The sequence below is a fragment of the Perca fluviatilis genome, chromosome 14 (assembly GCF_010015445.1).
Source record: "Perca fluviatilis chromosome 14, GENO_Pfluv_1.0, whole genome shotgun sequence".
Lineage (NCBI taxonomy): Eukaryota > Metazoa > Chordata > Actinopteri > Perciformes > Percidae > Perca > Perca fluviatilis.
Genome location: NC_053125.1, coordinates 11253397 through 11266879, shown reverse-complemented (window position 1 = coordinate 11266879; position 13483 = coordinate 11253397). Strand labels below are relative to the sequence as shown.

Genomic DNA, 13483 nt, shown 5'->3' with positions numbered 1-13483 from the left:
GATTTTCCCTAAGAATTTTAAGCAGCAGCTAGCTCAGCCCTTCTTACCCCCCCCCCCCCTTCCTGTGATCCATCTACCGACTTTTACCACTTTACTCTTTTCCCAAACTTTTCAGAAATATCATTCCAACAGACAGGATAAACAAGAAAACTGACAGATTAATGTGGGGCGTTGCTTAAATGCAGGAAATAGAAAAAAGCGGTAAACAACACAATTATGCAGCTTGAAGGAAGACGGTGTAGGAGGGACGAGAGAGAACGCAGGGAGGTGTGGATGGTGAGTTATGTCGGGGTTGTGATCCAGCTAAATTGCCTTGGCAGTTAAGTCCCTTTTCTCGGAGTAAAGGGTTAGACAGAGATAGATGGATGGAGAGAATGAGGAGAGGGATAAAATAAGGGAGGAGGAGGTGGAGCGAAGAGAAAAGAAGAGCTGAAAAAAAAGAGAGGGAGAGAGAGGAGCAAGATAAGGGTGTCAGGTAAGGCAAGGAGGAAGGAAAAAAAGGAAAAAGGGAAGAAAAAAAAATAAAAAAAAAAAAAAAAAAAAAGGAGAGATGCAAATGAAGAGACAAGGAGGAAAAAGGGACAGGAGAAGGAGGAAGAAAGGGAAGGAAAGAGGAGGAGATGAGGGGGACGACAAAACGTGGAAGAAAATAAAAAAATGGGGATGGGAGAAAGGGGGAGAGATGTTAAAGAAAGCCTGACAGAGACGAAAACAAGAGAAAGAAAGAAAGAAAGAAAGAAAGAAAGAAAGAAAGAAAGAAAGAAAGAAAGAAAGAAAGAAAATGGCTATCCAGAGCAAATCCAAGGTCAATGAAGAGAAGGAATGTATAAGAGAGAGAAAGGGGAGGTGGAGGGAGGAAAGACACAAACGAGTGCAGCGGATAAAAGCAGGTTTGCATTACTGGGACATTTCTGACAAGGGGCTCAAAGGCACAATGATGAAAAAAGGAGAGAAAACACACAGAAAGGGGTAGCAGCTGGAGAAGACATGAAAAAGTATGGAGGTGGAAGGAATTGTGAGAGCGCACATCCAGTTTGCACTGGTTTTTGTTCTGGTTGGTCCATCTTCTCAAAAAGCCTTTAAAAAGAGCAAGAAACATGACTGTACAGTAATGCCAAAGCATCTCTGACCTTACTTCTGCTGAGAGAGCACATTGATCTAAAGAGATGTTTAATTTAAAAACAAATTAGGCAAGTTAGGGGAAACACAATGGATATTTGGAGTTATTTGTGGCATTACAAATTTGTATTACATTTTTTTTTTTGCCTGGTAGGGGTTCCCAGGCCTGTACAATTAGAGGAGAAACACTGCATTGTGATTAATGCATACTGCTTGCTAAAAGTGTGCATAGTGTCCTTATCAAGATGATTTTCAAATGCTTCATAAATACAAGCCCTGCTGTGTTAGTCCCCATCCAGTGGAGGAAGATGCTTATTGTTGCTTATTATTTACTCTTGACCCACACAGTTACAATCTCTTCAGGATAAAAGAAACTGGACCCACTGATCTCTGTAATCCTCTTGTACCAAACACACCAACAGTATCTTAACTCCATTGATATCCGCCTTCTGTTTAGTTTCTGTACTGACACACCAACAACAGACTATTACTGAGCAACCAGAGGACACACAGTAAATCTCTAATGTATCTAGCTCCCCCTCACTCCTCTCTCAACCCTTCTTAACCTCACTAGCTTTATAAGCAGCAGATTGCATCACTGATGGTACATCATTTCACACAAACACACACACACACACACACACACAGGCAAACACACTCTGCCCTTGAAGTGATGCTTATACGTAGAAGCTGGCTGATACAAGCTTCTTGTTCATTTGTAAATTATGGTCCTACACGAACACGCACAAACACATACGCACACACTTGCATTCCTATACTTGTGAGGACCCTCATTGACATCGTACATTAACTAGCCCGAAGCTTTGGTCACAACTACAGTACATGCATAACCCCAGCCCTTAACCATAGCCTACATGTAGCTCTAATCTTAACCTGCAAGCCAAAGTCTTAAAGGTCCCATGACATGCTGCTTTTTGGATGCTTTTATATAGGCCTTAGTGGTCCCCTAATACTGTATCTGAAGTCTCTTTTCCGAAATTCAGTCTTGGTGCAGAATTACAGCCACTAGAGCCAGTCCCACAATGAGCTTTCCTTAGGAAGTGCCATTTCTGTGTCTGTAGCTTTAAATGCTATTGAGGAGGAGAGAGGGGGGGCAAGGTCTCTCTCTCATTGGGCGGGCAAAGCAGAGAAAGGAGAGGTAATCTTGCTCCTTGTGACCTCACAAGATTCCAGATGGGCCCATCTGAGCTTTCATTTTCTCAAAGGCAGAGCAGGATACCCAGGGCTCGGTTTACACCTATCACCATTTCTAGCCACTGGAGGACCATAGGCAGGTTGGGGGAACGCATATTAATGTTAAAAAAAACTCATAAAGTGAAATTTTCATGCCATGGGACCTTCAAAGCTCAAACTGCTCTTCGAAGACAAAAATGTCCTCACTCACAAGGCCTAAAACTAAAATAGGTCCTTAGAAGGATAGAAGTTCAAGAGCACACACACAATGACACACACACAGACAGACAGACAGACACACACACACACACACACACACACACACACACACACACACACACACACACACACACACACACACACACACACACACACACACACACACAACTCTACGGGTGCAAGCAACAGATGAACAGCTTTTGAATGGCCTTGCCAACATTTGCCCCCCCATAGACACAAAACCACACACACATTTGTATCAACACATTTGAGGACACTCATTGAGATAAATGCATTGACTATCCCTGTGGCAACCTTCATATCGGTCCTCATAAAGGCACAAAACCACACACACACTCTCACACACACACACACTCAAACACTGAGTACTTGCTTTACAGGCCCCAGGAGGCACTGAGGAAACTGCATTCCCGACTGCTTTATGTATTGGTCAATTTAACACTGCTAACATCAGCATATTAAAAATGCAGGTGCCTTAGGACACAAGAGCAATTTTGTGCGTGTGTGCACGTGTGTGCATGTGTGTGTGTGTGTGTGTTTGTGTCTGTGCACGTTCGCGTGTGAGGAATATGCAGAGTAGCCTACCTTGAAGAGTGGTATTATTATGCTGTTATCAGCCTAATAGAGCTATTTATGGTGTGAATGCATGTTTAACACTCAATTAAACCAAGCAGCCATTTCTGAATGGGAATCAATCACACAGAAAGGAAACAGAGAAAGAGTAATGTGTCATTGGCAATCCAAAAATATGTCAGTCACCTTTAAGTGCAACTCAACATCTTTCTGATGAATTAAAGAAATATACAGTTTTTTTTTAGATATTGGGCAATTTGTCAACCGAGAACTGCAGCATCTTTCACTAATTTACAGATTTCAAGTGTGCATAAAAACGGTGTGGTAAAGCGGGTTAAATAAGAGTTACTGACACCATGTTTGTACTTACATGGTCTCGTCATTCTGAAACTCCAGCTTGCCAGCGGCCAGTTCGTAGTCCTCCCCTGCCCTAGCGCTGGCATCCACGGTTCGGTAGGGAACGGCTACCAGGCCTCGGGCCCCCGAAGTCCTGAGCACTTTCACCTCCATCACACCTACGCTCTCACTGACCTTCTGACTGGCCGTCTCAAAGGTAAAGATGCCTGAGAAAGAAAGGAAAAAAGGTGCATTATTTCACAGGGGAGAAAGAGGTGAAAGATGAGGTTGATAAACACCTACGCTCTCACTCACTTACGTGCTCTCCAATGTGTGTACCATATATATATATATATATATATATATATATATATATATATATATAGTGGAAGGGATAATAGATTACCACCCACTCTATCTAGATAAAACATAATAAGCGTCAGGTAAAAGCCCACTCTCCACTCAGCCTCCCTCACTTTAATTCTCTTTGGATGTTATCAATCTCCTGTAACTGAAAACTGGGACTCTTTGTGATACCTTTTTGAGGATATCCTGGGACCCATGTGGATTCAACGTTACGCTGGTGGGGGGCAGACATTTCTATCAAAACCTGTTCTTAACATCTATTTTTGTCTGCTTTCGCATGTTCAGGCTACTGAACACAAATCATTGATCTATGCTCTTGGTGTCACTGGGATGTTTATGTTGATGTGGATGCTGATTGTAGTCGTTACTTTTGTACGTATTTATGACATGGATGGGATAGACTGTAAAAATGAATTGCCCCTTGGGGTATAATAAAGTTTTCTGTATCTGTTCAATCTTGCATAGAAGGTTAAAGACTAAATGAAATGAACATTCACTTAGAAAGTGAGGAGGATTTAAATTTCCGTTTGGCTTTAAAGCCCATGTTGCAGGGTTTATTTTCTAACGAATTTTTGCAATTTGCTTGTTGGTATTAAACATTTAAACTGTTACCCAACAACATCAAATACAATGGATATCACAAAACGGAATAAAATACGAAAAAGTAGTACTATTTTACAGCGGTTTGCAATGAATCTCCTTAACCCCACAATGCATTGCTACGAAACCAAATGTGTTGTGTATCAGTAGTTACATTAAGTTAGACCACTCCTGTTACCTGCGTGATCATCATCGTAGATGGTCACTGTGGCTGTGTGGTTGTCACCCAGCACGGCTTTGGGGGTGGCACTGGCATCCAGCGGGGCGGTGCCAATCTCAGGATAACCAACCACTCGAGGGTTACTGAGGTGAACGTAGAAATACTCATCCTCCTCAAAGATGTCGTCATCAATCACTCCGACTGTGATCTCTGGTAAAAGAATTGTCATTTAAGGTTGATTTTGGTACAGAATAGTTCACGGTACTCCTCTTTATGCTGAACTATTTCAATAATAAACCTTAAAATCGTATTTTTATGGAAGCCATGTGGAAAAAGTTGCCTAAAGTGCCGCAGATGACCTCCGTTATTTGAGCCTCAGCCTCAGTGACATGTTTTTTGAAAATATGCCATAAATTATAGCTGCCACTGTTATTTCTTTTTACCTTTGAGGGTCTCTCCTGGCTTAAACAGCAGTGTTCCCTCTGCAAACTCATAATCCGAACCTGCGTTTGCTGTGCCGTCCTCGGTGCGATAATCCACCTGGGGGAGACAGGATTACAGGGAGATGGGAAGCGGGGTGAGACGAGGGGAGGAGAGAGCGAAAAAAGAGCCGTTAAAAGATGAAACAGGAGAGAACAGATATGAAAAGGGCAGATAAACACAAAGGAAGAGGCAGAACACAGAGAACAGAGGAGGAGAGGGAGATAGGGAGATGTGAACAGAGGGTGAGAGAAAACAAGAGAAGCTGCTTCATTAAACTGAGCCCTCTGGTCAGCCACAGTATCATAACAAAGACTTTGAAGATAGTACAACAAAACTTTCCCGGTATCCTCTCCATTCTCTCCGTCCTCTCTCCATCTGACCTGTTTATTAACTCTCTCCATCCTATACAGAGGCTTACAAATGTACCCTCATTTTTTTTAGAATCAGATAACAGGGATCAGATTGTGCCGGCTGTTAAATAAAAAAAAACTCAGAGTACTTTAAAATAATGTCTGTAGGAAAAGCTGAATCAGTGAATCAGTGATGGTGGTGCTTTTGTAGTCATTCTCTCGACTCTGCTCTATTTTTCGCTGTCGATACAAAACGTGTAAGTGTCACAACTCTGAGCTTTTATTTAAATGCATCCATGACAATAGCGGACACTGCTGGGACGTCTGTATACTGTGGATTTATAATAGTTTACACATATACAATTTTTATCTTAATGTGATTATAAAAACAGAAACATGTTAAATTGCCTATAAGGTTTATGTTTATGTATATATATATATATATATATATATATATATATATATATATATATATATATATATATATATATATATATATATATATATACGGACAACCTGTGAGCCATTAATATAGCTTGGCTTTAAGAACTGTATCACTGTAGGTTTAAGTTAATTATCACATTGTAGATGCCTCCATTATGACACCTAATTAATTTCTATAATACAGCACATGAGCAAACTGTATGTGGGGAACACATCTGCTTGGAATATGTTTTCTTAAGGTATGGATGGTATAGCAGGAATTTGGTTTCCCATAAATTGTCTTACCATATACATAATCTAGCCAACTTAAAGCTGCTACAATCAATGTCTTTTTTTTTAACGGCTTAAATTATGTGAAAGTTGTTCTCCATACTGACGAACCCAGAGTGAATTATCATGCGCTGTTCAATTCAGCTCTAGAGATTATTTTAGCATTTAGCTTATTGTTTTGGTTTTCGGCCCACAACTTCACTGCTTTGGTTCACTCTAACTGCCCTTTTTTTTTGTAACAATTTTTATTGGTTTTTATCAGCAGAAACACAAGTTATACATTTTGCAATCATGTCAGTAACAGAGATGGATAAAATAAAATAAAATAAAAAAATATATATATAAATATATATACATATTGCCATCCATCTATTCTTAGCAGGAAAATGTCCCAGTCTACTGCCCCCTTCATCTTCACAGTACATACTAGAGCCTCTCTCCATATTGCTCTGCATACACACACACTCTAACTGCTCTTATCTGTGCTGTTTTCAGACACAGTAGGCAGTTGTCAACTAAAAAGCTCTTAAAATCCACTGTACATGTACACTACCTGCTCAGCACCAAATGGCAGAAAGACACAGTTAGCGACTAGCTAGTGGTGCATCTAGCTGCTAAAGAGACAAATATCTTTCAGAAGTTATATCAGAAGTTATTGGAGTGCAAAACAAAGCTAAACGGAGAGTGAATATTTGACTTACATTCATCAGGTGGATACAAACACCATTCCAAATGATGAAAGCTAATGTTTCTTCGTATGTGCTGGACGTGTAGATAAGCATGTTTCTCCACAGTGCTGCGGAGGAGGGTCTGGTTTGTCCACACAGCATTCCGGGATGGGAGAAAAACGTGCTCCGGTTTATTGGCATTTCTTTAAACCAATCACAATCGTCTTGGGCGGTGCTAAACACCGAGCGGAGCCACGGTGCCTCTGCATAACAGCCTCGGGAAGGAACTTGTTTTGGTGGAACGTGTGTACGTTCAAAAGTTGTTTTAGTCGTGCAACAGAAAACTCAGATTGGACAGATAGTCTAGCTAGCTGTCTGGATTTACCCTGCAGAGATCTGAGGAGCAGTTAACCATAGTCCTCAGAACTCCACCGGAGTTTAGAATTACAACACAAAGGAAGTGGAAGGTAACGGTACATCCGAAAAGAGTGGCGGAATATCCCGCAGAACATGAGCAAGCCCGGAAGTGGAAGGTCGTGGATATAGACTAACTGGATGTTAACCGTTTGTTAACAAGTTAGCCATTTTAGCATAAAAGGTGATGTCAGTGTTGTGTTTACAGCTTCTTTCCACGGCTCCCCAAACTGCAAAAACAAATCAGTCAATGCAGCTTTAAGTTTGTAGTGTAGCTAGCCATTCCATTATATGTATCAAATGTTTAAACAAAAACAATTCTTTAAACTTTTCGTGTACTGTTTATTCAAAAAGGTTAAGACTGCAGCTTATACAGATTCTTGTAGCTTTTGAACGTCTCAGCAAGTGCGTCATCGGGTAGGGTTCAAGTAGCCTCTTTTCTTCATCTGTAAAGCGCTGCTCTGACAATGTGTCTTAAGAGCCTGCGTGTGGGCTAAATAGGCCACTTCACTTCACAAAATCAGCCTTCAGTAGACGGCAGACTGAGGCCATGCCATCAGCCTACCTCTACAGACAGCACTAATGTTGCATCATAGTTTCATAGAGGAGACACAGCCTTGCAAAAACCCTGTAGTACTAACAAGCAGATCAGGTCTCATTCCACTGACACAGACTCCCTATGGGAGACCTGAAAGAAAACCTCTTTTTCGGATTATGAAGCCAGCGTTAAGCCCAAAATCAAAGAGACTTTGCAAAAGGATATGTTTTGTTTTTTTTAGTTAAAACCTGAGCTGACATGGTATTGTTCCTCCCAGCTCTCCTCTGTCACCCACTTCTAGCATCTGACCATTAAGAGAACAAGAAAGCTCTCTAGAGGTGAGAACATGTTATGAGAAACATCAGACCAAGACAAGGAAAACTGACAAAGATGTGAGTGATATCGGTTCAGAGGAGATTTGTATCTGTGGTGTCTGCTTTTGTCTGTCTGAGAGTCTTTTGGCTTCTCTCCCTCCCTCCCTCACACACACACAAACACACACACTTTTAAATACACTTGGTCTTATCCTTCTGAACAATCCCACTGTCTTGCATTAATATCGCACACAAACATACCTTGACAGTAACTCCAGAGTCTCCTCCGTGTCTGGCAACGGTCAGTTTCAAGGAGCCACAGTTTTCAAAGCACTGGTACAAAGGGGGTTCAAACTCCATCTTGATGGTGTGAGGGTCGTCCTCCTGAGCCTGGGTCTCATTGCTGCTCACCACCTAGGGGGGAAAAAAACAGGGAAAAAGTCAGGTCAGAATCAGGCGCGGTGTGTTTAACTTTGAATAATGGTGATAACAGTGTTTGGCAGTAACGCATTAATTAGTAATATATTACTGTAATATTATTACTTTCCACAGTAACGGGTAGTATAAGGGATTACAATTTCAAGTAATTATATTAGAGTTACTAATCCATGTGAAGCTGTGTTACCCGTGATTTGTTTTTTATCCCAGGTAGGCTTTCTGATATGATGACGTGACGTGTGCGCTTGTCTTAATTTAGCGCGCGGCAGGTCAGGGCCAGGCCAAGGTCACATCACGTCGGCTACTAGCCAAAAAGCTAAACGAAGGATGACGGAGAGAGGAGTAAATTCAACAGCTGGAAGTATTGTCATTATATAAAGGCTTTGATCCGTTTGGGAACCTCGATGACATCCAACATGTCACTGTGAGCAGAGCAGAGCAGAGCAGCGTCCCTCTCCTCTCTCGCCTTGTGCACGCAGGCACAGCGAGTTACTATGGTGATGGGAAGCTGCGTCGCCACTGCCAGGTCCTTCTCATAACGTAAGCCTAAGTGAAACTTGACAAGAAAACTTAATAGGCCTATGTAAATGTGCGATAATCTTCGTAACATACAGTAACAGCCTGAATGAAGATGTCTGCAGCTCTGCAGTTTGGCTGATAGTTGACTCCTCCTTTTAAGGTTCATTATTGTTCCAATAATGTAGAATGAACATCAAAAGCATCAAAAGTAATTATTTACGTTACTCGTTATATTACTATATTACTTTTGCGGCCCATCGCCCCAAAAGAAATGCACAGCCTGCCAGCTCCTTAAGGCGTAATAAGTAAAGAGTAACATATTACACTTCTTGAGTAACACTGGGTGATAGGGGAGATGTGCGTCTTACCTTGCGAGCCTGGTCAGCAGCGTGCTTCTTGAGGATGTTGCCAGCTCCAATCATCATCCTGGTTGCCTGGATACGGTAAAACGCTCTGCTCTTCTGCTGCTGCATCAGGACCTGATCAGCAAAACCAATCAATTAACAAACTGATCTATCGATTGTAACATTTTAATCTACAGTATAATTCAGTTTGTTTTTGTTAGTCTTCCTTTTAGAAAAAGCTTCCAATTTTAAACTGACAGCTGTAATTTAAAGGGTAAGCAGTGGATCTCTCTTGGGAAATTCTTTTTACGTCTCCGCAGGGAGATTTGAGGTCGAAGGTCAGCTACAAATTCACTTAAGGACACTTTTGAGGTTTGGACCCAGATCCTGCACTTTAGATCCTGCTGTTCGTGACGTTGGAACTTCGCCCATGCTTTAAAAAGTTGTAACTGTCAAGATTTTGCCAAATCAGTACATTAGTTGACTCACACTCGTGGAGATCATTATATCAAAGGTGGACTCAAATTTAAGGGAAGCGAGCCAGAAATGTCACTGCATCTCTTTGGAATGATGGAATCTGTAATTGTTAGTTTCCCTAAAAACTTGATCTTGTGTGCTGAGCACGCTGGCCTAACTTAATTCAAGTTAAATACCACCACAGGGGACCACTATTACATATTTTATTTAATGACTCAATCTGACTACAAAAAAATCTTTAATTTATCTGGTCGAGTTTAATCTTCAGGGCAGCGTTTTTATTTACAGCACGAGGCTGAGGGAGTAGCTGCAGGGGGAGGGAGGCTTGAATGCAAACAAACATCTTGAAGTAGCCCAGTGCACCTCAGGGTGCCTGCCAAACACCTGTCCTTCTCTCCCTCACTACCAAGAAACAAAGACCAAGAAATTACTTTGAAGGATAAAAATGGATACAACAGAGAAATCCATAATGTGCTAGTTTGATCATCAGTATTCATAAAAAAAAGTTTAACTGTGTGTGTGTGTGTGTGTGTGTGTGTGTGTGTGTGTGTGTGTGTGTGTGTGTGTCGTGCGTGCGTGCGTGCGTGCGTGTGTGTGTGTAGCAGCTCCTTTCTTTTCACACCAGGGATGAGAACATATTAACCGACTAGTTGATTAACAAGTCGATTAATCCTATGGCATCCTATGGTGATCGAAACTCAACTAAACTAATGCCAAATTTAACCAAAAGTTAAATTTAGGATAAAAGGAAAAGGGCTTATAAATATCTATTAAATCTAAATTCCCCAAAAAAATCTTAACTCGAGGTCCATTTGCTGGCTTTTCGTAGAGCTGTTGACCACATCTGACTGGCTGTTTGGCTCAATGTGTGAGATGCTGCTGTAAGCAAAAACAAATAAAAAATAGATAACAAGTGGACCTTCGGTTACAAATTTTTCGTCAAGCTACAGCTTCCAAGGCCAAGGATTAACTTTCACGCTCACATCTCTAATGTTCATACAACTTACCCGGCAAAAAATCACCTGGATGTCAGAGGGGTTGCATGTAACAGTGCAGTCAATCAAGCCAAGCGCCACCTTCCTCTCTGCAGACTAGTGGTTTTATCAGCACATAATATTACATGAGGAGCGTCCCGAAAAACTAGATTTGCATCTATTTATGTGTGTTTGAGAGAGAGAGACTGATACTCAGTCAACACTTTAATTAACTTCCTTATAATGTTGTTTATATTTGGTATGCACACATATTTGGGTTTCCATTTTCTATAAATAAATGTGCATTACCAGAAATGAATGAAAGGGGTACATTTTAGTTAAATAAGGCAACTATGTTATTTGTTAAACAGCACAGAAGTTCCTCTGGAACATTTTGAAATGTTCTCTGTGTAACAGCTGTGTGCTGTCCTACCTGCTCTCACCTAAAACACCTTGTTCACAACTGAAAGTGTCACAGCGTCATCTCCGATACAAAGTCACCCTCAGAGGAGTCGCATATGAAATGTGATGCATGATGTTATGATTCATTAAGATGTAACAAGATCTTTAGCTCAGAAACGCAGAAAAAAAAGGAACAAAGTCGAGATGAAGTCAAGACGGAGCAAACAAGGTAGAAGAAATGCAGGGCTTCAATAATTAGCAGCTGACTAGTAACATCCATTCATATTCATACAGGGGTACATACCATTCGTGTAATTTCAAGATGTAATAAATTGTTGACTAAAATATAATGTAAATGAATGTCTTGGAGTAGCTTGACATTCAGGTAAATAAACTAATTTGCTGAAAATGAAATAAGAAGATTGACACCACTTTCATGTTTGTGTATTAAGTATGGAGCTCAAGCCAGGAAGTGATTAGCTTAGCTTAGCATAAAGACTGGAAGCAAGGGGAAACAGTTCGCTTGGATTCCTCCAAAAGGTCAATAATATGCCAACTAGCACCTATAAAGCTCAGTATTTTACTGCATGGTCCATAGAAACATAAAAAGGGACATTTTGTGGCCTTAGAGGGGTTAGGTGCCGCAGCATTAGCTATTTTTGCCAAACAGCAGTCCAGTGCCAGGCTGCTGTTTGCTAATAAACAGCCTGTAACTTCCTACAAAGCTTTCCATAAACACACACATTGTTCCTGTTTGCCAGACATGTTAATTAGTGAACTTTGAACTTTGGATAGAGCCAGGCTAGCTGTTTACCCCTGCTTCCAGTCGTTATGCTAAGCTAAGCTAATTGCCTCCCAGTACTCCATACTTAACGCACAAACATGAGAGTGGTATCAATATTCTCAACCAACTCTCACCGTAAAAAAGCAAACAAGTGTATTTCCCAAAATGTCTAAAACTATCCAAAGCTATTCCTTCAAAGTATATACCCGATATCAACTAATTGATGTACACATATAAGCACAGTCCTCCTAACCTGATAATTAGCCATCTCAATCAGCTGTTCCATGTCTTTGTCTGGGTGCCTCTGCTTCATGTCCTTCAGCGTCCTCGCCATGTCCCTTCTGGCCTCGTCCTCCTCGTCCTTGGCTCCTCCCTCTTCCATCATCCCTCCATCCATCCCGCTGTGACAATTCAAGGCCATCTGTCCGTCCAGCTCCAGCATGTCCATCTTGGTGAACCCCCCTGGACCCAGTGCTCCGCCTCTGCCCATACTCATCTCTCCGTCCGGCCCTCCCTCCGTCTCAATGATGATGCCGCGGTGCTTGTCAGCGCGGTAACGCTTGCGGACGTACTTGTAGAAGAGGAGGCGGCGGTCGGCCACCCAGGCCTGGACAACACAGAGCGGGAAGAAGAGGAAGGTCAACACCGCCTCCCACACCTAGAGGAGAGAAGAGACAGAGTTAACGGCTTCCTTTTTCCTTCCTACGCAACAGTGGTGGAATGTAACCAAGTACATTCACTCAAGTACTGTACAAATTTGAGGTACTTGTACTTTACTTGAGTCTTTTCTTTTCATGCCACTTTCTACTTGTACTCCACTACATTTGGGGCGGCTGTAGCTCAGGGGTAGAGCGGTCGCCTACCAATTAGAAAGTTGGTGGTTTGATGCCTGGCCCCTGCAGTCCCATGTCGAAGTGTCCTTGGGCAAGACACGGAACCCCAAATTGATACTGCGTCATCGGAGTTTGAATGTATTCTTGTACGGCAGCCTCAGCCACCGGTATATGAATGTGTGTGAATGGTTCCTGTACTATGTTTAAGCGCTTTGAGTAGACGTGGTGAGAAGCAGAGACGGTGCTTTTCAGGTGTTGCGCTAATAACTCCGGTCAAGTAGCAGTGCTTCGCCTTCTGAGAATATAGTTCCCAGCATGTATATGATGGCTGTGTCTCATGTGATCTTGTTATTTGTACACCCTGTGACTATACAAATCACAACATGTAAATAGGAACATGTTGGCGTTATTTTGTCACTTATTTGGAGCAGTAGGCTAGTTGGAACCAGTTACCTGCAGGATCTGTGCTAGGCTAAGCTAGCACTGGGGGCGTCAGACAGAGTTACAACACGCACGGAGATGAGAAGGGTATGTATGGACTTGTCTAACTCTGGGGGATATGGGGAATAAGCTAAAGTCCCAATAAGTCGGCGTGTTCCTTTAAACACTGTTTGGATTGTTTACGGTCTCTAAAATGTGAGGA

General features: G+C 41.8%; 1 protein-coding gene across 3 annotated transcripts in view; it reads right to left on the bottom strand.

Moving 5' to 3' along the window:
- The window catches only part of LOC120573186 (sodium/calcium exchanger 1-like), a 98968-nt gene that overhangs the window by 36730 nt on the left and 48755 nt on the right, over window positions 1–13483 (bottom strand). For all 3 annotated transcript variants that reach the window (XM_039822726.1, XM_039822727.1, XM_039822728.1), the window contains exons 6-11: window positions 12261–12665; window positions 9395–9505; window positions 8331–8483; window positions 5032–5128; window positions 4607–4798; window positions 3497–3689 (exon numbers count right to left, since the gene is read on the bottom strand). In XM_039822726.1, the coding sequence (XP_039678660.1) occupies window positions 3497–3689; window positions 4607–4798; window positions 5032–5128; window positions 8331–8483; window positions 9395–9505; window positions 12261–12665 (1151 nt within the window). The remainder of the gene's footprint in view (window positions 1–3496; window positions 3690–4606; window positions 4799–5031; window positions 5129–8330; window positions 8484–9394; window positions 9506–12260; window positions 12666–13483) is intronic.